This window comes from Protopterus annectens, chromosome 1.part1 (assembly GCF_019279795.1).
Source record: "Protopterus annectens isolate FY-2018-M chromosome 1.part1, PAN1.0, whole genome shotgun sequence".
Classification (NCBI taxonomy): domain Eukaryota; kingdom Metazoa; phylum Chordata; order Ceratodontiformes; family Protopteridae; genus Protopterus; species Protopterus annectens.
The window spans coordinates 1,227,430,041-1,227,455,219 of NC_056726.1; the positions used below are offsets into that span (position 1 = coordinate 1,227,430,041).

General features: G+C 42.7%; 1 protein-coding gene across 1 annotated transcript in view; it reads left to right on the top strand.

The window, feature by feature from the left end:
- Positions 1-25,179, top strand: part of LOC122815924 (zinc finger protein 345-like) — a 477,973-nt gene that overhangs the window by 41,718 nt on the left and 411,076 nt on the right. Inside the window, exon 2 of the mRNA XM_044088794.1 lies at positions 11,329-11,446. Coding sequence (XP_043944729.1) covers positions 11,329-11,446 — 118 coding nt within the window. The remainder of the gene's footprint in view (positions 1-11,328; positions 11,447-25,179) is intronic.

Sequence of the window (25,179 nt, forward strand, 5' to 3'; positions counted from 1 at the left end):
AGGTATTCTCTATGGGCAGCAGGTAAGCAAATAGACCCCTTGTCAGCCCCAGTCTCTGTAGTATTGAGTTACTTATCGCATCTTTTCCACTCTTACTATCCATGTACATTTAGCTGCCATCTCAGAGTTTCATATTGGTTTTCAAGATTCTTCACTTATGTCACACAGACTCTGTAAGACTTTCTTGAAAGGGGTTATCCACCTAAAACCTCCCTTTAGAGAACCCGTACAACCTTGAGATTTGGCTTTGGTTCTGCAAGCTTTAACAGCTCCACCCTTTGAACCTGCGTCTTCTTGTGACTTAAGATATCTGTCTTGAAAAACTTTGTTTCTGATTGCAATCATATCGGTCAGGCAATTGTCAGATCTTAAGGCCTCAATCCTTCCTATCTTGTTTTCACTGAGAACCAGTTCTACCTTTTTATCAAAAGTGGTGTCAGTGTGATCTATCAACCAGTCTATTGATCTTCCAGTGTTCTTTTCTAACCATTCTAACAAGGGAGAGTATTGCCTGCACTCCTTGGATGTTTATAGGCAAATACGATTTTATCTGGACAGAACAAAATCTACCCGTAAATCAGACCAACTGTTTATGGCTATCACCTTTATCTACAACAGAAACAATCTCACCTTGCCTCATAGAGTCAAAGCACACTCTATAAGATCTATGGCAATTTCAGCAGCTTTCCATGCTAAGGCTTCCCTCAGTGATATTTGCTTAGCTGCAACTTGGGCCAAACCTCATGCCTTTATTCTTCATTACAAATTGGACTTGGCCTCCAGAGGTGGAGCTTCCTTTGGCTCCATGGTGCTCAGGAATGTCCTTCCATTAGGGCCACCAAGGAATACAGGTAGCTGGGGACTCTGTCCCATCAGTAAGGAATGAACGAAGATTAACAACATCAGATAAAGAAGTTATGTCTTACCATAACGTTCCATCTGTGTTGTTGATCTTCGTTCATTCATTACTTCCCACACCCCCGTCCCCCTCCCCCTCCCCGAGGTTCTTGGTTGATCTCATTTATTCCTTTCTTGTAGGTCTGTTATGACCAGAGGTAACCTCTACTTTTATCTATCAACTTGCAAACTCAATCTGAGGTAACAGGAAGCAGAGCATTCTGAGTAGGACCTTGGTTGAAGAGTTTTTGGCTGACGCGAGCTTGATATTGGCCGGCTCGGTTCCGAGGACAGAACCGATAGCCCATCAGTCATGAATGAACGAAGATCAACAACAAAGATGGAACGTTATGGTAAGACATAACTTCTTTTTTTCCTAACGTGAGGTTAGGAAATTAACTTTTTTCTGCTGTAGTGCGATCTTGCCGTTGGTATATTTAGTTTACGGGGGGGTTGCAGAGGGGCTTGCACCCCTACCGAAATGTAGTAGAAAAGTGTGTTTGTTTGTTAGGTGATGTTATAGGTGGAGAGGATGTTGTTTGCATATGCATTGTAGTTTTCACTGTTATGAAGCACACTTTCAATGTTTTGTGTTTTCATTGTTTTGGTCTCAATGTTATGAAGTAGACCCATATGTATATGTGTGTGTGTGTGTGTATATATATATATATATATATATATATATATGTATGCGTGTGTATATATATATATATATGTATGTATATATATATATATATATATATATCTATATATATATATATATATATATACACACACACACACACGTATGTGTGTGTGTAATTTGGTAGAACAATTTTTCCTTCACAGTAACAGAGGTTTTGGTAATCATAGCAATGGTGTGATATTTTTAGAAACAGCATGTGACATAGCATCTGCATATGCAGAAAAGAAATATGCATTGGTTTAACGAAGTGTGCTTGTGTAGAACAAACAGTATTATACTTCTGAATGTTTTTGTAACAAATTGCATTAACAATAGAGGCTTGTTAAAATATCATAAACAGGTGAATGTAGACAGATATTCAAGAGAGGTCTATATCAGGACACCGAAAGTTTACATCGACCCCTAATCAGCGAACGCTGACAACGTCGAACATTCAGAACAGCAAATTTTTTCCTTGGGGAAAAAATTTGCTGTTCCAAAACACATGCACACAACACAAGCACACCAAACAAACAGCAATCCACACACATACACCCAAAATCTTACAGCTAACCCTACACTAAACTGTACAAACACCACCAACTATCCACTTACATTAACCCAAACCTAATGTCCGTCACTATCGCACACTCACCTCACCTGTGCCCTAACCCTATCTCACCTAACCCACGCCCAATCGCACACTTACCTGAACCCGACCCGTAACTTTCCACTACAGCGCTGAAAATAGCGAAATAACAGAAACGGACAACCGAATTATTTCCCTAGGAAAAAATTTAGTTATTTGTCGTTTCGCTATTTTCAGCGTTCGCTGAATAGGAGTCAGTGTAAGAACATTCGAAAGTATGAACTTTCAGTGTTCTGATATAGACCCATTAAAGAGAATGAACTTGCTGAAGGGACATAGTGAACACAGCAGAAAAAAGTTAAAAACTATCCTGTCAATGCAAAAACATTTAGGCATGTTGAGAACTAGTTTCCTCTGGATGGTCCATGGCTAACACAGCAGAAAAAGTTAGACTATCCTGTCAATGAAAGAGCATTTCTGAAAGAACATGTTGGCCTGCTGAGAACTGTTTTTCTCTGGAATGAAATAAGGATGCAGACAAAGGAGGCGTCAGTACAGGAAAAACATTTTTTTATCAAGGGCAAAGTTTTGAAACTATAAAAGTGGTTGTTTCAAGAACATTTTTGTAATCAGCTGAGGGGGGTGCAGTGTATCTGACAGTGATATGTGTTATAAAGAAAATGTTCATATCTCATAGTAGTGCTTGATCAGTGTGTTTCAATAAATTTGTCAGTGATTACAAATATACAGTTGTACAGTTTCTGTGTACTCTGCTGCTAATTTCAATATAACAGTGAGCATCTTTGCATATGTGGATATGTTGTCTGGCCATTTGTAGGTGTGTTGAGAGGAGTGTGTTTGTGTGCGTCTCTGACAAACTGTTGCATTTTGTCTGTATGTGAGTGCCTGGCCTCCAGCGGCAATGTGTGTAACTACATCTCAAACATACTATATGGGTATGTTCAAGAATTAAGTTGTTGTCAGTCTAAAATAAAATAATTTCTGCAATGCCTCAAGATGCCCATGTCCGCCAAGCTAGATGCAGAGATAGCAATGTGCCTATCCATGGTTGCAGGTCCTAATGCGTACTTTGGAAGGAACAGGAGCAGAGGGTGTTGGTAACTAGAGTGCTTACTTGGTGAAATCTACAGCTAACCTATCCAGTGATGCTGCCCAGTGCCCAAACCAGACGCTGCTTGAGCAGTGATAGTCCTGGGTGCTGTAATAATGTAATGTAGACCTAAATAGACCTAGTTTAAAGTGTTAATGCTGCTCACCCTGCAAACTAATTGTCCAGTGAGTAATGCTGGAGTGAGGTAAAGTTCTTTTGTAAGGAAATTTCGATTTCTGGTCATGGTTTATATACAAGACACCAATCACTGTCACTGAGTGAAGAACAGCTTTACGCAAACGTGATGCTTGTATGTGATCAGGAAAAGGCACGTTTTACACTAACTATGCCCCAAGGCCAACCAGATAAGCCCACAATAAGCTTTCCACAAGCAATTCCCAAATCATGTAGGTGAAATCAGCCCTCTCCTGCCACAGGAGTGCATACTTTGACCCTCTTAATGTAAAATGACTGATTTGGAGCCCAGTGATAAATTTATAAAAGTGGTTTTCCGTTAAAGAAATGGCAGGTATGTGATTTGGTCTCACAGTAACAGCATGTATTGGTAAAACTGCGGTCTCATACCGACAGTGTGATATTTTTAGGAATGGCATAAAAAATACAGAGCCTGCAAATGCAGGAAGAAATAGCAAGAATGTGCTTGCATGGCATATTTGTAAAACAAAAGGTATTGTTGTTTTTCCTTCATGATAACAAAGGTTTTGTAATCATGATAATATGATATATTTTTAGAACAGCATGTAAGATGCATTGGCTTAACAGAAGGTTTTGTAACAAATGACATTAACAATAGAGGCTTGTTGAAATGTGCAGTTAAATGTACACAGATATTCAAGCTAAAGGTAAATAGCTAACAACAGAAAAAGTTACAACTATCCTATCAGTGAAAGAACATTTTGGCAGGCTGAGAACTGGCTTTTTTTGGATGAGCATGGCAAACACAGCAGAAGTTACAGACCATCATATGAATGAAAGAACATTTGGGCCTGCTGAGAACTGGTTTTTCTTTGGATTGAGATAATGTTGCAGACAAAGAAGGCTTCAAAAACAGAAAAAAGAATGTTTCATCAAGGATGAGGCTTGAAACTAGATAAAAAGTGACTGTGGAGAACTGATGTCCTTCAAGGATGCATCTGCAGTCATAACATATGGGTTGTCCTGCCTCAGGCAGCCCTTCTGTCGGCCGGATTCCAAAGTCTGGGTCTGGCCTCGGCTGATGTCGCACTTCACCCGACGTCAGAGCTTCTGGGGTATAAAGGCATCAGCCAACGCCATTTTCCTCGGTCTTTCTTGCCGCGCGGTGCCCGAAGCAGAAGCTGTTCTCAAGTGCCGGTCGGTCAGATCCAGAGATTTCAGCTACTGAAGACTTCTAAAAAAGCTAAGTACCCCGTTGGGGACTCTTTCTTGCCTCAGCCGATGTCAGACAAAGTAAATAATTGTTTAACTTGTGGGAAACAAATACCTCATAAGGATTTCCACTTTTACTGCCTTCCTTGCTTAGGCCCAGACCACGAAGTATCAGCTTGTTTAGCCTGTGCTTCCTTCAACCGACGGACTCTTAGACGTCGGTCGGAGTTTGCAGAAGAGTTTTTTGGATCCGCTTTTGCATATAAAATGCCGTCGGAGACTCCGACTACACATTTAGCCAAAAAACGCAAGGAAAAGGACCGACACTCGCGGCCCGCGGTTTCGGCTGAAACCACGGTTAGGCCTACCGCGAGTGTCTCGGTTTCGGCTGAAGCCGAGTCCTCGGTTCTTCCTTCTGGAGAAAACATACCTCTGACAACCGAGGCCAGAGAGGCCTCGGCTGAGTCGGCTACAGAAATTCCTACCGAAGAAGCAGGCGCACAAGAACTGTCCGACACCATTCCGTTGGACATTTCTACTCCTGCACGTGGGGCGGCTAGACCCCCTGCTTCTATGTCTATTAAGGCCTTCTCCAGGGCTAAAGCAGCTAAAATTTCCAAGGCCTTACCAACAAAATCTTCCTCTCAGAGACCTTCCTCAAGTTCTCAGATTCTCAGCCTTGCTGAGGACCTTATATCTCTGATTAGGGGATCCCAACCTCACCCAGACAGGGCCTCACAACCTCCTCCTGACAAAAGGCCTAGGACTGAACCCCCTGAACCTCTCTCCTCTGATTATTCCTCTGATGGATCCGATTTATCAGACCATCAGGAAGGACCATACTCACCTTATGAGGATTCGGATGCAGAAGACTCAATTCCTTCTGCCTCCCCCCCCCTGAAGAATTTTCCTTTGGGGAGACTTTGCACTCAATGAGGGAACACTTTCAATGGCAGGGTCAGGATTTTTCTGATTCTAGGAAAAGGCTAAGGATCTTTTTACACTTGCCACAGCATAGGCCTCTAGCCATACCACCTGTGCTATCAGTTGTTGATGCATACAATGATGTCAGTTCTGCCCCTGATTCTCTTCCCCCGGCCTCTGCCAAACCTGACGGATATTACAGGGTCCCGGATTCTCACTTCCACTTGTATAAGGCCCATGCTACAGACCCAAAAACTATTTCACAGGGCCCAAAGGGTGTTGCAGCTGCCACTGCCAAAAACCCCCTATCCTCTGAAAGAGAGTCAAGAGCATTAGAGAGATGGGGAAAAAAGGTTTATACATCTGCTACTCTTTCTGCCAGGGCTTTAAACTGTCAATTCCATATGATACAGTACCAGGAATTTTTGTTAGATCAGCTGAATAAAAAGCTTTCCTCTCCTGAACCTTTAGACTGTAAGTCCCTTCAGGATTTGGTACACAACTCTCAGCAGGTCAGTAATCATTTCTTAAAACGTGGCTATGATGCACTGGAGGCTTCATTTAAATCAGCTATGACTGGAGCAGTGATTCGAAGGCATGCCTGGCTAAAAGAGCAATCCTTGCCAGAGCATGTCAAGTCTAAACTCCTAGATGCCCCTATGGAGAAACAAAGTTTATTTGGCTCCCCTGCACAGGAGATTCTAAAGAAAGTGGAAGAAAAAGCTAAATCTGTGCAAACAGTCAAGGATTTTCTGCAGGTCCAACCTCTGAGGTTCAGCAGAAACTGGTCCTTTCCAGACACCTCCAGAGCACAGAGGGGCAGGAATAGACGCCCAAGAGGCAGAGGTCAATCAAGGGGTGCCTACAGGGGGTCGTCAGTGGCAACCTGCCAACCAGAGGAGTACCGCCACAGCTGCGACTACAACCACTTCCACAGGACAGACACAATGACTTGGCTCTGATTCCGCCTACCAGGGAGCAACTGGAAGCTCCCTTGGGCGGAAAGTTAGCTTTATTTTCGAAAAACTGGCATTACATTACAGGAGACAAATGGACATTGCAAACAATAGACAAAGGCTACAGGTTTCACTTCCACACTTTACCAAAAAAGAGAGGAATGCCAAACCTTCCACCAAGCCAGAAACCAGAGGCTTTAAAACAAATCATCAACTTACTAAGGATGAGAGCAATAGAAAGGGTACCATCTATGGAACAAGGCCAAGGATTTTACTCCAGACTATTCCTTGTACCAAGAAAAGAAACTCAATGGAGGCCTATTCTCGACTTGTCCGCACTAAACACATATCTCATTGTACCAAAATTCAAGATGCTGACCCTACAGCAACTTCTTCCCATGTTGGGCAAGGAGTCTTGGCTGGTGACTCTAGATCTCAAGGAGGCATACCTGCACGTCCCTATACGACCGGATTGCAGAAGACACCTCAGATTTCTTGCAGGATCAGAGCATTATCAATTCTCAGCATTGCCCTTTGGCTTATCTACTGCGCCCAGAGTATTCACAAAATGCCTGGCATCAGTAATTGCACATTGCAGGCTTCAGGGAATTCAGATCTACCCATACCTGGACGACTGCCTAATACAAGCGGACAACAAGACAAAAATAATAAAGGATTTGGCCTATGTCATACAACTGTTACAAGCCTTGGGATACAGTCAACATCCAGAAGTCAAGACTAGTGCCATCCCAAAGGATAACATTTTTGGGTGCAGATCTGGACACAATAACTCAGATGGCTTTTCTCACAGAAGAAAAACAAAAGCAACTCACAGTCTACTTCATGGCTTTGACAAGACAAACTCAGCTTACTGCAAGGAAAGTCCTGCAGGCCCTTGGTTACATGGCATCTTGCATAATCTTGATCCCGCATGCCAGGCTGCATATGAGAAAATTACAATGGTACCTAAGGAATGTATGGTCTCAACACAGACACAGTCTAGAAACCATGATACCAATCATTCCATGCCTGAAAAAAGAATTCCTATGGTGGGCTCAGGCCTGCCAGACCAACAGAGGGTTGCCTTTCCACAAACCACAACCAAGGCAGACCATCACCACGGACGCCTCAGACCTAGGCTGGGAGGCACACATGGAAGACAAGTGTATCCAAGGCCTATGGTCTCAAGACCAGCTGAATTTACACATAAATCTAAAGGAGATGCTGGCAGTGAAGCATGCAATCGAGGCATTCAAATCATTCCTCCAGCAAGGACATCTGCTGATAAGGACAGACAATACCACAGTCATGTGGTACATCAACAAACAGGGAGGCATGCTTTCCTACCCTCTATGCCGGATGGCAATGGACCTGTGGAACCTAGGCCTGAATCTCAACATTCAACTGCAGGCCAAATTCGTACCAGGAAAAGAGAATTCACTAGCAGACAGCTTAAGCAGAACTACCACGGATGCTCACGAATGGATGCTGCATCCAGACATCTTCAAAAACATAACAAAGAAATGGGGAATGCCAGAGATAGACCTGTTCGCCTCCCCACTCAACCACCAACTGAAGAAATTCTGCTCAAGAGAATACCACCCACAAGCCTGGAGGGTGGACTCCCTTTCTTTCAGCTGGAAGGCCCTGACAGTTTATGCCTTTCCACCTCTCCCATTGATGCACAAAGTTCTACTGAAGATCAGGAAGGAACAGCCAAAGGTGATTCTGATAGCTCCAGACTGGCCAAGGCAGCATTGGTATCCGCTACTGAGAAGCATGTCTCGGACGAACTCATGGCCTCTACCCCTATGGCCTTTACTTCTAACACAGAACAACTACAAGACTCTGCATCCAAACTTGAAAACGCTGCAGCTAACTGCCTGGAAAATTACATAAAACAAAACCAAACTGTTTTATCTCCGAGGGTCAAGGACATTATCCTGGAGGCTCGCAGACCCTCCACAAGAAAAACATACTCAGCTAAATGGAAGAGATTCCTCATTTGGAGTGCATCAAAGGGTACAAATGTCACACTGGCAAACCTAGCACACATCCTAGAATACTTAGCAGAACTGTTCCACAATGGCCTGTCCTATTCTTCCATTAAGATTCATGCTTCAGCAATTTCAGCAGAGTACAACATGGATCCTCCTATCTTCTCTCACCCTCTCCTCAGACAATTTTTAAGAGGGATCAAAATGTAAAACCTCCAAGGAGACCACCTGTGCCTGCATGGGATCTCAATTTTGTGCTGGAAAATTAACACTTCCCCCTTTTGAACCAGCAGCATCAGCAGACTTACAGTTCTTATCTTGGAAAACTGCTTTCCTTCTAGCAATCACTTCAGCAAGAAGGGTATCCGAGTTACAGGCATTAATGGCAGTGCAGCCTTTCCTTATCTTTCACCAGGATAGAGTGTCTCTGAGAACCAATCCTACTTTCATGCCAAAGGTGGTATCCAGGGTATCCTTGAACCAAGCTATTCATTTACCTACGTTCTTCCCTAACCCACAGAACAGGGGGGGGAAACTATTGCACACCTTGGATGTACACAGACAACTACGCTACTATCTGGACAGAACTAAAACCAGCAGAAAAACTGACCAGCTTCTGGTAGCCTGTGCAACTGGAGTGCAAGGAAAAGCAATTTCAAAACAGACAATTTCAAAATGGATAGGAAATTGCATTCGATTCTGCTACTCTTTTCATGGAAAGACAACTCCTGAAAATATCAGGCCTCACTCCACAAGAGCCACAGCCACCACTACAGCTTTCCTACGAGGAGTGGCTACCAAAGACATTTTAGAAGCTGCTACTTGGAGCTCCGTGCATACATTTGCCAAGCATTGCAATCTTCCTTTATACTCCAGATCCAGAGCAGGTTTTGCAACTGCAGTTTTACAGGGGATCTTAACTACACCATCATTATCTTTAGTACCTCCCCCCAGTTTGGCTATGGTATTCTACACATATGTTATGACTGCAGATGCATCCTTGAAGGACATAGTACAGTTTTGTACCTACCATAAATGTAGATGTCCGATAGGTATGCATCTGCAGTCAGGATTACCCACCCTCCTTCCCCTCTGTGGTATTCCTAGGGTGCTTACCCCTCTTTTAGCTAGCTGGGGGAATCTATTATGGTGTATTTGTTTGTATGTATATATGTATATATATATATTTTGCTTATTACTGTTTGGAATTTTCTACATTTATCCAAATTTAGCCTTCCTAGAAGGCACCTGGCATCTGGGGCAAGAAACACTGAGGAAAATGGCGTCGGCTGATGCCTTTATACCCCAGAAGCTCTGACGTCGGGTGAAGTGCGACATCAGCCGAGGCCAGACCCAGACTTTGGAATCCGGCCGACCGAAGGGCTGCCTGAGGCAGGACAACCCATATGTTATGACTGCAGATGCATACCTATCGGATATCTACATTTATGGTAGGTACAAAACTGTACTTTTCGTGGACATTTTGTAATCTGAGTCAGCCGAGAAAGTGCAGTGTACGACAGTGTTGTATCTGTGTTATAAAGGAAATGTTATAATCTCACAGTAGTCCTTGGTCGGCTGGTTTCAATAAATCTGTCATACGAATATACAGCTGTACATTTTGTCAGTGTGACATGTCATCTGCTATTAAATTCAATTTAACACCTAGGTGTTAAGGAACCAGTATTGGATGCCTAGTACTAACTAAAAATCACTAACTACAACATATTTAAATGCAGAACCGCAATCCTCACAGCAGTTAGAAAATGCAACATTTAAAGAAGTGCAGAAAGTAAATAGCACAGAAATCTTTCACAGTGTAATGAAAACAGGTAAAGCAAGTGCAAAATGATACTTAGGTTTGTTTGCCTTGCCAAGGAATGCTTCAGATGTTTGTAAAATCTCACAAAGTCTCTGTGTCAAGAGCAGCTCTGGATAAATGAGGCTCAGTAGTTCAGTGGGAAGTCTTTTAATAAAGGTAAAAAAGTGATAGATCAGGGCTTACAGGACCCCAGTGGGTGACAGATGTGTTCTTCCCTGAGGTGTGCTTATCCTTTAAAGTATAAAAAAATTGTTTTGTGGGATGTTGCATACAGTTTCACAACAAATAAGACACACAGTGGAGGTTTAATTTTGTGTGGAAGTTCTGTTCATCAGCAGAATATCTGGTTACGCCATTGTTTGTGTCTTTCGGCTTTTCCTGGTTAGGGGTCGCCACAGCAGAACTCCGGTCCGCTAATGATTGGCAGTAGAGTTTTACGTGCTGGCTTGCCGGGCCTAACGCACAACCTTCAACGAAGGAACACCTGTTCACGCATGTCGCCACACAGAAGACGCTCTGAGAATCGAACGAGTAACGTCTAACTGTGAGGCGACAACGCTACCGCAGCACCACCACTGCAGCATTTAATTAGAGACTGCTAGATAACTGTCTTTGGTAAGGTCTGTGAAGACTCTTTGTTGGTATTTTGAATTTCAATTAATGTGTACGTTGCTGCTGCTGTGCCCTGCCTGCCATTTTAACAAAAATAAATAAATAAACTTCTGGGGTGCATAGTGAGTTTTTAAAGTTTTATTTTACCAAACATAGTAATCTGTTTACCATTTTTGTTACATTAGATCAGCAAAAGGATATCTGTAATCCAGAAAAAGTTTGCTTGAGTGAATAAAAATCTCTCTATTCTTGTGAGGTAACTTGGTGGATTTTGTCACAAGTGCTTTTTGGATCTCTCTGTAGATTTTGATGTAGTGCTTCAGACTTTAATGCAGTGTGAAGCTGGGAACATTTGCTGACCTATACTGTTGTACTTTTAATTTGTCAGAAACCTTTAAAGAAGCTGCGTACTTTGTCTGAAGAGTTGTGGAACATGCTGAAGAACTCGAAGAAAGAAGCAGACAAGAAAGTGTCAGGGCTCAATTGTGAAACTGATGGTCCTTTGGGTAAGGAAGTGAAATGCTTCATTCAAGGGTGAGATTGTGTGGGCAGATATTAAGGGAATTGTTTTTAACATCTTTATAAAACATGACTTTTTGAAAAATCTGACATAGATAACAATAATAGAAAAAGTGTCCTTTATTTTCTTGTAGTATACATTTCATTCACTTTGTTACATATTTTTGCCTTCCCCAAAATTTCACTCCTCCTCCTGAACACTATTTTGCATGTATTATTCCCACAAATTCCATTTATTTCAGTGTAATTTGCTCTGTCCTTTTTCTAAAGATCCCTCTTCCATTTCCTTTATCTCTTTTACAATATTCCATACTTCAGTTACAGTTGGTTTAGATTTTGCTTTCCATTTTCTAGTAATTGCCTTTTTTGCAGCCAGTAGCAAGGGAATTCAGTCTTGAAGACGGTGAAAGCATATGTAGTCCAAGCAAACTGCTCCAAAGGGAGCAAGCAGATACTTTTATAATATACTTTTGTGATCTGTGAGATGCTAACATATGCTTGTGGAATAAATATCTAGTAATCCGTGTGTGTGTGTGTGTGTGTGTGTGTGTGTGTGTATATATATATATATATATATATATATATATATACACACACACACACACACACACACTTGTGTGTATTGGTGGTATACACACACATGGCATATAGACGTATATGTTACATAGCTCATGTTTTCGATCGATAGCTATACCTATATGAATAAGTTGTGTGCTTCCACAGCAGGTAGTTGGAATACTTTTCCAGTGCTGAAACTGCAGTGCAGTATAAGGGGGGTAACTGCACTCCTGTCTGTGTGCTATCCTTCAGATGAGACATTAAATCTAGGCCCCATTTGCCTGACTTCGTAGTAGTAGTAGCACAGGTGGATATAAAAGATCCAGTGCCACTTAATGAAACGACTAAGGGAAGTTCCCCTCTGACTTGCCATATCTCCCCTAGTCAGGTATGAATAACTTCTCAGGTCTTCCTTGAAAAGAGGTCATTGACCTAGCAGTATTAACCCTGTCAACAAAGTGTAATTAAGTTAAAAAAAATGGAGCGTTGGACAGTTTCACAGAAGCAGACAAATGATGGAGCTTTTATTTTGTCTGGGAGTTCTATTTAGTAACAATATCTGATTATCCCCTTAATCTTCTTTTAATCATAGGATACAGGCCATAGTGCTTAAGTTGTTACTTGAGCCATGTTTTGTTCTCTTCTTAGTCTTAATCTCCATGCCCATCTTTATTTTATGCTGTGTACCCCAAATGAGAAGCTTGTGTTGAAGACTTAAATATACAATCAAAGGGCCAGTTGATTATCCATTTAGTTACATATGAGTTGATTGACATTCATTTTAGACTGTCAGCTAATTTTGCATGGCGAATAGTATCAAATGCCTTGACCAAATTGATAAAAAGCCATAGTAGCAGAAAAGTCTTGCTTGTGGGATTAGCGTTCCATCCATATTACTTACTGGACTAAGACCAGCAGGATTTAGCCCCATAATAGAGACGTTCTCAGACAGTTAGCCCCACAATAGAACTTTCTTGGGCTGCCTTGCCTGTTTCCTGTTGCTCACAGTACTGTGCTCCTCAGAACTGTTCTCCAGAACTTTTTGGCTGGTACTTGCAGTCATTCATGTTAGAGAATGCTCTCAGGCTACTGGTTAGATGTTTAAGAGCTTTCTTTGCCTGTTCCTTCCTTTTTGCATGCAGTAATTTTTGTGTGCTGTTCCTCTGCCTTCTGGTCAATATGCTCCATTTATTTTTGTTTTTTATTTTTATTTTATTGGAACGTCTACTGAATTTGCCTTCCTGATTAGCCTTACTCACCTTTTAGAATGCCATTTTGATAGCTGTTCCACTTTAACACTAATAGCAATAGTGTATGCAGTAGTCTTGCCTACTATCTTTCAAGACACTGTCTCCAGAAATTGAGGATTGTGGTATTTGTTGCTATTCACATTTCCTGAAAAATATATTGGGTGTTTTTGTAGTCACTGATGAAATACATTCAGATGCTGTTTATTGTTCAGTGTGTATTCTAGAGTGCTTTTTGGATTAGGGTTGTACAGTTATTAGATGTTTCTTGGGGTAACCTCCTCTGTTTGGTGCAACAAGGGCAGAAAGAAGCTAAGGAATTGTTGTGAATGCAAGTGCAGAGTGAGGATTCTCTTTCAGGATAAACATGTTAAATGTCTCAAGTGATAGGGGAGGGAGGCTCACTCGTTCAAGCAATGAGAGAAAAAAAGGTTGCTATAATTCTTTTCCATAAAATACAACCACACAAAACTTAAAAGAAATTCCAAATAACACGAAGTCAACACAGAACTGCAAAAAAAAAAAAAAAGCTTTACTGGTGCTTCCTAGTACTTCAACCACTGCCTTCAAGGGATAATCGTACACCATGTTCGCAGTCATTTTATACAAGATTAATTACAATTAACATATTCCATTAAAACAGAATGAATGCCCCACAATTAAAGTGCAAGGGCTACTTCAAAACGATATATTCAGTATAAATGCATATAACATTTTTTCAACAAATAAACATCACTGGCATCAGAACTGTAGGTGTGTGGAACATGGACAATTTAATGACAAAGACTTGAACATATTATGGAACATTTGGGGGACATAAGGAATATTAGATTGGAAAGTCCAGTGGCCCATCATTTTCATTCAGTACATGGTGATTCTGATGCCAATTTTTTTTTTTTTTTAGTGTTTTGGCGAAGCTCAAATGTAATCAGGGTGATGATTGTGTGCATGAACTGTGCCTGATGGAAACCAAGTTTATTATCAATTTTGAAACATTACATCCAACTGGATTGAATCAAGATTTAAGAAGTAAATCTTTATATTTGATGTTTATTTGTTGAAAAATGTTATATGCATTTATATTGAATATATTGTTTTGTAGTAGAACTTGCACTTCAATGATGGGGCATTCATTTTGTTTTAATGGAATGTGTTATTTGGGTAATTAATCTTGTACCAAATGACTGTAAACATGGTGTATGATTATTCCTTGAAGGCAATGGCTGAGGTAGCAGGACACACCAGTAAAGCTTTTTTCCCAGTTCACTGTTGGCTTTGTGTATTCATAATTCTTTTTCATACAGTTCGTAAGACTGTCTAGGCTTTTGAGTCTCATGAGCATTTATGCCTTTCCAGTACGCCCATAGGTAGCACCTTATTTTTCTAAAAGAATTGGACCAGTCAGACCTGAGGTGACTTTGTGGGTGTCTATCCAGTCATCTTAGCCCTGTTTCTAGTCGCTTTAATTTGCCTGGGCAGTCTGCCGCAGAGGTAGAATGTCCTTCTATTGCATTATAGTTATCTTCTGATAAAAGATTTAAGTCCCTGGTTGTAGTGCTTGTGGAACGGTTAGACTTGCAGAGATGTAAGATATCCAGGACAACTGGGCTTCTAATTATTATTTATTTATTTTAACATTATTTTACCAGGATAAATCCAACTGGACACAGTGTCCATTTTCAGTAGAGTCCTGGGGAGAAAAGCTCCAAGGAAGTTAACAGAGTGCATACACGGTTTAGATAACAATAAAAAGCTGGTATACAAGGTAAGAGAAACAAAGAAGTAAAAGAACAATTTTGTAAAACAATAAGATACTCAAGGCAGCACAGATCTAGTCTCGAGATTCTGTAGGATACTGAATAAAAGGACAGTGTTCCAGTCTCTTGCTAGCCTATGCCCTTCTTAGTTGGGAACTTCTGGAGTCTTTCTGTTTGCTTGATATGTCTATTGAGGTACATCCCAAAAGGGGCATTGCACTCATTTGACCTAAGCAGTGCTGAATGTAAGGGAAGATTGACGTCTCTTGAGCTGGATATTTCCTGCTGTGTTGAGCAGAAGAATTTTCTGAATATGGTCACCCCATGATCAAAGGTACCTAAAATGTCTTTCATTTTGAAGTGGGATATTGTTTATGCATTGTCTACTAGATATGACAGTATTGCACTTGCATTTAATTTGAATGTATTTTCAATAGAGTTTACATGTGTAAGTTCTTGCTGAATGGTTGGGATATCAGAGGGGGACTTGACAATATCTCCCAGCTTGCAGTTGCCTGCAGACATAGTTAGCTGGAGGTCTTGATTTTCTCATCTGCAGAGCAGAAAAGGAAGGGTCCCATCACTGAACCCTGCGGAACACCATATTTTCTGATGAGGCCCCTGCCATTTCATTGTATGAGTTCTGCTTTTAGCCAGTTTGCTAATATGTTTCACCATATAAGTAACTATATTAGAGTGCTAAGCATATTTTTAATACCAGCATGCGGAATGGTATACTTTGTTTTGATCAAGGTAAACAGCATGAACATGGGCACTGTTGATAACGTGTAGCCCTTTCAAAAAAAGTCAGCCAAATCCATTTGACAGGCTTTTCACTTGACAAAGCCAGACTGACATGGGTCAAGTTTAAGGAGATTTTTGATATAATAATTTATGAGGTCAGTTCCATGGCTTTCCAGATGAGACCTGGCTGATGGGTCTATAATTCCTGGGGTTGGTGGTAAGGGTAGGGTAACACCACTTCACTTTATTGTGCCAGACTTCAGAGACAAAACCTGTAGCTAAACTTGGGTTAAACAGATTTGAGGAATGGCTATTCCAATTCTTGCTTAGTATTGTTTATTCAACAATCAGGTAGTTTGTCGGGTAGCATTTTTGGTCTTGGCATCTTCACACCCTAGGAGGCTTGAGAGATTTTGGGTTATGTAGACAAAGGAAAGAAGTCTTTATAACAAGATTACCACTGAGTTTATTTGCTAGTACATTAGAAGTGTCTGTTCGATCTGAATTGGTGGTGCTGTTTTGAATACGTTCAGAGCAGTACTGGGTGGTGGTCCTTAATTTCCTAGTAGCCGTAAAAGGTTTTATAATTGCCCTTGGCTTCAGATGCTAACCTACATTCATGGATTGCTTTAGCAGATCAAGCAATACTTTTCAAGATTTTATTTTTCATAAGACAGGGTAGACATGAGAAAAAATTTTGTGGTTTCTAAAAAAAACACATGGACCCAACATTTGCATCCTCTGGAATTTCAGATTCCAGTATTGTGCTTTGGCAAAAATTAACTGCATTAGTAAAAAGTACAAATAGAAGCAGTTCCCGGTTTCCCCTTTTCTTTTCTTCTTCTAAGCCAATCTGTAACTATAGACACCTCAGATTTAATTTGGTGGCATTTTCTATGGTGGTAAAGGTGCAAGGCGATCCTCTGACAGACCAAAGCACATCGGTATCATAGATTCCAATGCTCTAAAATTTCATCATCATCTATATTCCTGTGGAGCTTTTCAGGTAATTACACACACTACCGCAGTTATGTGGTACATAAACAAGCAAGGGTGCTCCAAGTTATACCGCATTACTGTGATGACTTGGGCGGTAGCTTTAAAGCATTCCTTATCACCCAAGCATTTTGCATTTTGTTAGAGCAAAATATACGTTTGGCTAGGACAGACCTTTGTTCATAGGTAGGTACTAGGCTATCGGCTCAAGGGCCTATGTAAGCCTAGCCAACAAGGTTTCCTGGCTTACGCCACCCAAGAAAGTTATTTTCCTTTGCCACTGTGGTGCAGAGACACAGAAGTGATCCCCGGGGTGTATTTCCTATTTCCCATCCACTCATCAAGATTTTTCTTGAGTGCTAATGAAGAACTTTGCTTGACATAGATGGGTAGCCTGTTCCAGAGTATGGGAAGTCTCTGGACAGGAATCTATCCCTCCATGTCCTGTTTATTGTGGTGACAAGGTTTAGGTCCCTAGAGCATGTAGCTCAGAGGGATTTCTTTAGGTGTAGCATGTCCAACAGCTCTGGGTTTGACATAGCTTTATATGTTAGGCAGAGATCACCTCGGAGTAGGCGATATGCTACGGAGTAAAGCTGGAGTTTTTTGAGACTGCCAGTGTAGGGCATTTGCTTGAGGCCAGTAATCCTCTTTGTGAGTTACATCGGTGGCCTTTCCAGCTGCTGCAGATGTCTTGTGAGGTACATTCCAAAAGGGGCATTGTACTCTATAATGGGTCTAATGAATGTCGAGTAGGGGGGAACAATGACCTCTTTTTTTTTTTTTCTGGATGAGAACCCTTTTATGATGAGGTGTGCCACATAGGACATCCGACTACTGTGGCGATTTGACTATCAAAGGAGAGACTACTGTCCACCTGGGTCCTAAGATCTCTTATCACACATTTGATAAGTAGATTGCTGCCTATGTGGTAGTTCATGGGTACAAAGTTTTTACCAAAGGGGATGACACTGCACTTTTTGGCATTGAGCTTGAGGCCATGGCTCTGACATCAGGCATCTGTCTCAGTGAGGCCCTTCTGTAGGATGCCCACATCATTTGGGGACTTGACTATGGCTCCTAGTTTGCAGTTATCTGCGAACTTCGTTAGCCAGAGGCCTTCTGTGTTAGCCTGTACTTCAGAGAAGTAGATACGAAACAGGAGAGGTCCCATGACTGAACCCTGTGGTACTCCACTTGTCACTGGTTTGAGGTCAGATTTGGAGTCTGCAACTTTTACGGTGTGGGTTCTGTCAGTGAGCCAGTTGGCAACCCATTTTGTGACGTAAGGATTTATACCTAGTTTAGTGAGTTTAGCTATAATTCCAGAATGGGTGTTGGCGTCGAAAGCCTTGGTGAAGTCAAGATAGGCTGTATGAACCACCTTACCCTCATCTACAGCTTTGGTGACTGCCTCAAAGAAGTTGATCAGGTTCAGGAGGCATGATCTGCCTTTCACAAACCCGAACTGGGTGGGATCCAGAGTTTGGAGGTTGTCAATGTCTTTGTTTATGAGTTCCATGATGATATGTTCCATGGCCTTGCAGACCAGGCTCGTCAGGCTAATAGGGTGATAGTTCCCGGGATCAGTGGTGGCTCCCCCTTTGTGGAGTGGGATAACTGTTGCTGTGCGCCATTCATTGGGCACAAAGCCTGATGCGAGGCTATTGTTGAACATGGTGCTTACGTGGGGAGCCAGTTCGTTCTGAAGTTCATGTAAAACGCAGCCTGGGATGTTGTCCGGTCCCATGGATGCTGTGTTTTTGGCTTTAGAGAGTGCAGCTTTTACCTGCGTAGTTGTGATTACAGGGACTCTGCATTCTTCCTGTATAGATATGGGCCCTTTAGGGGGTGAAGGGGGGGTAAAGTTAGCACTGAACTTATCTGCCAGGATGTTGGCAATATCAGTTGGTTCTGTAATTTTCGTGCCGTTGTGCTGTAACTCAGAGCAGATCTGGGGTTTGCCATTGAGATTCTTGACATAGCTATAGAATGCTTTGTGGTTGTCCTTGGAATTAGTGGCAATTTTGTTTTCGTAGCTAGCTTTTGAGGATCTTATAAGGGATCTCAGCTTCTTACTGAGGCTGACCAGGGAGCTCCTCCATTCATGGGATTTTGCTCTCTTTTGCAACAGTTTCTTCCTTTTGTTGTACAGTTTGTTTATGGCAGGTGACCACCAGATTGGCTTCCTTTTTTGGGAGGAATAGCGTCTTGGTTCTGATTGGGATAGCATGATCCATGCACTCGTGCAAGTGCTTATAGAGTGCATTGTGTAGGATTCAGCAGTTGTAACTGTATTGTCCATCTGCATGGGTGTCATGAAGTTCACCACGTCTGTCTAAAGATGCATGAAGTTGGCTTTGGAGAAATTTTTTACAGTGGTTTCCTTAATGGGGGGTGGTGGCGGGATGTGGATATCAAGGGTGATTAGCTTATGGTCAGATCGGACCAACGAGGAGTTGACTTCAGGTGTAGAACACCGGTCACTCATGTTGGTAATGACTAGGTCTAGGATATTGTTGCCCCTGGTGGGGGTGTGGGTAAGTTGATCCAGGGCATTGAAGTTTATGAATTCCAGAAAGCGTTGCACTAAGGAGTTGGTACACGAGTAGTTTTCCCAGTTAATGGTGGGGTAGTTGACATCGCCCATTATTAGGGTGTTTGGTTGAACCGTAATATTTTCCAGTACATCAAGAAAAGAGGAGTGGGAATCCTGGGGCATGGTGGGGGATCTGTAGCAGTATGGATTGCAGTTTTGCCCAGAGTTGTTATGCATTCTGCTGAGCAACTGGCCTGGTGGTGTGGATATACTTAATGAATATGGACACACCTCCGCCTTTGGTTTGTCCAGGTTACATGGCCGAAAAGTGTGGTATGAGTTATGGCCTGGTAGTGCAGAGGTGCTCTCTGGAGCCTTGAAACCAGGTCTCAGTCACTGCACAGATATTGATGTTCTCCATTTTAAGGAGTGTCTTGAGTGAGTGCATTTTCAGATTTAGAGTTCTAGCACTGAGTTAGCATTACGCTCAGTTTTTGCTTGCCTGTTACGGTGGTGAATTTGTCATTTGAACCTTGCCTAAAAAAGGCACTATAGGGGTGGCAAGAGCCTTAGCCAGTATCCGGAATGCCAGGGGCGACAGGTGCAGGCCATCTCTGGCAAAGCATCGTGGTCTGTCGACCATGTCATCCCAAGCAGACATATACTGGATCCCCTTAGAATGACACCAGAAGCTTAGCCAATTGTTGAAGTCAATCATTTTGTCCTTGTACTGCATATCATTCTGGGTGATGGCAGAATGCTACTCAGGGCTAGGGTCATACCTCCCTGGGCTGCAAGATCGAAGAGCTCTTCCATGTTTCTCTTCATGTAGTCCAGGGAAGTACGTCTCAGGTCATTCACACCAACATGGACAATGACAAGAGTCATATTTGTACTTGTGGAGTGACCTGTGCGTGGGCTATGTGGCAGATCCTGGTTTAGCCTAGCGAGTGGGACATCAGTGTGCCTGACTATAGAGTCACCTATGACTAGTGTGTTGGGTACGTTGTTTTGCCTTATTGGCTGTGGTTGAGTGGCACACTGAATCTGTGGGCTGTGTGTCATTTGGGTTGTGTTGGGGGATGGAGGTTGCTTACATTTCTGCTTTGGAGGTCTCTGTTGCTTAGATAATTTTTGAGAGCCTCCACAAATGTTTTTGTGTTACTATGTGTGGATTTTGGTGGTGTAGATTTAGTGAGACTATGTGATGAGTGTGGTGTGGTGCAAATGTTTACCTTCTCCTCTTGACTGTCAAGTTCAGTCTTGGTTGGAGAGAGCTTTACCTCCAGTTTGGCTGGATAAGTGCATCTCTCCCAGGTTGTAGTGTTGGGGGTGGTAGGAGGAGAGGGTTGTTTGTGTACATGAGGCAATTTCTACATTGCCTCAAGATGGCCGCATTCATCATTTAGACAGGAGAGAACACTGGGAGATGACCCTTGGACATGCCTGAATAAAAAAACTATTTTCCTCTAGGTAAGTGAGGAAAGTGAGTACAACAGCTGCTTTTCTCTAAGCAAGTGAGAAAAGTAAGTACAAAAACTGTTTTCCTCTAGGTAATGAGGAAGGTTGAGTGCTGTAGTAATTAGTAGCTTATTTAGTGCTTACAAGTTCTGAACAAGTGATGAGCATGAATAAGTAAATTTAAGTGCCAAAACTAAGAATCTGTATCTGCACTAGACGAGTTACAGGACAGAAACAAGTGCAAATGCAGGCTTTCAAATCAGAAAGTTGAGAGAGATGGCCCAAACGACCAATAACTACAGATGTTCTTCATCTCACATTGCTGCAGTCCTTACACTTGGGTAGTCCGCTGTCCACGGTCGGCCCGAATATCAAAGTATAAGGCTGACATCGGTCAGGGCGCATTTAACTGACGTCAGGACGTCAGGGTACAAATGCGCATGACCGGCGTCATATCCTCAGTCTTTTTTGCCGCATGGTCCGATGCAGAAGCAGCATTGCAAGTGCCGGTTGGCGTTCTGAGATTTTTCGATTTAAGAAGTTTCAGACCGAGTTCAAAGTTGGCTAAGTACCCCGTTGGGGACTATTTTAGTTTTTTCTTGCCTCAGTCATTTACCGGATGTCAGAAAAAGTTAATAATTGCGTTTCTTGTGGGAAACAGATACCGCATAGAGATTATCATACTTTATGTATTCCTTGCTTAGGGCCTGAGCACGACGTTGTTGGCTGTCGCTCTTGTGCTAGATTTAATAAACGCACTATTAAGAGAAGGTTGGATTGTGCGTTTATTAAATCTGGGAAGCGGTGCAATTATAAAATGCCGTCGGATGCTCCGACGCCCGCTTCCTCGAAGAAGCGCAAGGACAAGGCAGTTAAGCCTAGGTTAGAAGAACCGTCTGTACCGGATGCCGGTTCTTTAGAGGTGTCGGTGGAGCCGGTGGCTCCACCGGAGATTTCTTTGTGTTCCCAGAGTGAGACCTTATTATTGCAAGATGTGGCCTCTCAGGAGGCAAGTCAGGCTGAGGGGGCTTCTCAGGTTACTATACTCCCCTCCCTTCCTAAGGTGGCTAGGCCCTCTCCTTCTGTTTCTAAGGCTTCTCCCAGGGGCAGGCCAGGTTTAGCTTCAGTTGGTGTTACCCCTAGCTCTTCAGGTACTATGCCCAAGAAGCATATGCTTAAAATGGCAGAAGATTTGATTACTTTGATTAGGGTTCTATGCCCCTCCTGCTAAGAGACCTAGGGTGGGGCCTGACCTGGGGCGTTTTGAGCAAGCTTCAGATGTTTCAGTGTCTTCGGCTGAAGACTTGCAGGAGTACTCTCCTTATTCTGATTCTGATGTGGATGATTCTACTCCTTCTGCTACTCCTCCTGAGGATTTTTCTTTTTCAGAAACTCTTCATTCCATGAGGGAGCATTTTAAGTGGGAGGGTCAGGACTTCTCTGATTCCAGGAAACGGCTTAGGGAATTTCTGTTTTTACCCCAGCATAGGCCTTTGGCTATACCTCCTGTTTTGGATGTAGTGGAAGATGTTTTTACAGAGGCTTCTCTTAATCCTGATTCTTTGCCTCCTGCTCCTGTTAAGCCGGATAGATATTACAGGGTGCCTGAAGTTCACAAGTATCTTTTTAAGAGTCCTAGGGCAGACCCAGAAACTGTTAGCCAGGGGCCTAAGGGTGTTAAGGATCCGGTTCCTACAGACAAGGAGGCTAGGGCCTTGGATAGATGGGGAAAGAAAGTTTATACTACTTCCACTCTTGCTATGAGGGCTCTGAATTGCCAGTTTCACATGTTGAAATACCAAAACTATCTCCTTTCACAATTGAAGTCTAAGGTTGATGCTCTGGCAGTAGGTATTGATTGTAAAGAGTTGCAAGATTTAGTACATGTTTCTGAACAGGTGGGTAAGCATTCTTTGCAATGTGGTTTTGATGCTGTACAGGCCTCGTCTAGGGTGGCTGCCACTGGGACTCTTCTTCGCAGGCACGCCTGGCTGAGGGATCAGAATTTGTCTGAACATATTAAAACAAGGATTTTAGATGCTCCTTTACAATCTGACGTGTTGTTTGGTCCTCCTGTTGAGACAGTCTTAAAGAAAATGGAAGACAAAGCTAAGTCTATGCAGACTGTTGAAGATTTTTTGCAGGTCCAGCCTCCAAAGTTTAGTAGGAATTGGCCTACTAAGGGGTGGACGTATCCTTCTTATGATTCCCAGTCTAGGGGTAGATCTAGACGTGGTAAGGGCAGAGCTCAGGGCTCTTTCAGGCCTAGAACAGGGAGTTCTCCTGCACAGGCTTCGGGTGAGGGCAGGGGTCAGTCCTTTCGTAAGCAGACCCAATGACCTACCTTTTCAGCTGCCAGAGCCTGCTCGTCTGGCAGCACCTTTGGGAGGAAGGTTGGCACTTTTCAAAGAAAATTGGAGTTTAATTACCCAGGACAGATGGGTATTGGATATCATACACCACGGCTACAGGTTTTATTTCCATACCTTGCCTCCTTTCAAAGGCATGCCAGACGTTCCTCCTCAACAAAGAATAGAGGCTCACAAACAGGTTTCTCTGTTGCTCCAACTAGGGGCCATACAGCCGGTCCCTCTGCCAGAAGTGGGCCTAGGATTTTATTCTCGCCTGTTCCTAGTACCAAAGAAGGGGAACACGTGGAGACCAATTTTGGATCTATCTATCCTCAACACTTATCTGGACATTTCCAAGTTCAAAATGTTGACGTTGCAGCAGCTTTTACCTCTGCTGGGCAAAGATCATTGGATGGTAACTTTGGATCTCAAGGAGGCTTACCTTCATGTTCCTATCAGACTTAGTTGCAGAAAGTATCTGCGTTTTCGAGCTGGGACTTCTCACTATCAGTTCTCTGCATTACCCTTTGGCTTATCTACTGCGCCCAGAGTGTTCACGAAAGTTCTGGCTCCAGTGATAGCTTTCTTCAGACTAAAAGGAATACAGATCTATCCTTATTTGGACGACTGCCTAATTCTGGCTCAAGGAAGGGAAGAGCTTCTTCGTCATTTGGAATATGTGATAGCAGTGCTAAGATGCCTAGGGTATTCTGTGAACGAAATAAAGTCCAGTCTAGTACCCTCTCAAGACATGTGCTTTCTGGGTGTGAGACTGAATACAGCAGCCCAGATGGCCTTTTTAACCCCGGACAAACAAAAGAGTCTATCCCTTTACTTCCATCAACTATCTCATCAGTCCGGGCTGACTGCAAGGACAGTCCTTCAAGCCTTAGGGTTCATGGCATCTTGTATTCTGGTGCTTCCCAATGCCAAACTGCATATGAGGAAGCTACAATGGTATCTCAAAAATGTGTGGACACAGCACTGCCAGGATCTGGACACTGTCATTCAAATAATACCTTGCATTCAGAAGGAATTTTTGTGGTGGGCTCAGGAATGTCACCTAAACAAGGGACTCTCTGTGACCCGGCCAGAGGCAAGTCAGATTTTAACGACAGATGCCTCAGACAAAGCTTGGGGAGCTCATCTAAACGGAAAGTGGATACAAAACAAGTGGCCGTCAGACTTCAACATCTACATATCAACATGAAGGAGATGTTAGCAGTCCAGTTTGCATTAATAGCTTTCAAGGAATTCCTTCTTCCAGGACAGGTGTTGATTCTAACAGACAACACAACTGTCATGTGGTACATCAACAAGCAAGGGGGAACGCATTCTTATCCTCTATGCAGGCAAGCAATGATTTTGTGGGAGACTGCTCTCAGTTTACAGCTCAATCTTCAGGCAAGGTTTCTGCCAGGAGCACAGAACTCCTTAGCAGATGTGTTGAGCAGACAAATTATGGATCCCCACGAGTGGAAATTGGATCCTCATGTATTTCAGAAATTGACAGTGTCATGGGAACTCCAGACATAGATCTGTTCGCTTCTCCACTAAACCATCAGCTGCCAAAGTTTTGCACGAAAAGGTTTCATCCCACAGCTTGGAGAGTGGATGCTCTTTCTTTCAATTGGAGCAATCTTCATGTGTATGCCTTTCCACCTCTGCCTCTCCTCCCAAAGGTACTTCTGAAGGTCAGACAGGACAAGCCAAGGATGATTTTAATAGCTCCAGATTGGCCTCGACAGCACTGGTACCCATTACTAAGAAGTCTAGTACGGAAGCCTCCATGGCCTTTGCCTTGATTCCACACCTGTTGTCACAGGAGGACAGCCATTTGCTCAATGTCAAGCTTCACTCTCTACACCTAACAGCCTGGCATATTCTGTTTTGAACCATAATGGGCCTCCACTTCCTCAGCAAGTTTTGAATGTTATTTTGGAAGCTAGAATGCCTAGTACAAGGAAAGTGCACAATGGAAGAGATTTTTATTTTGGAGTGCAGCAAAAGATTTTGATGTTTCTGAGCCTAATTTGTGTGTGGCTCTTCAATATCTTACTGAGTTAC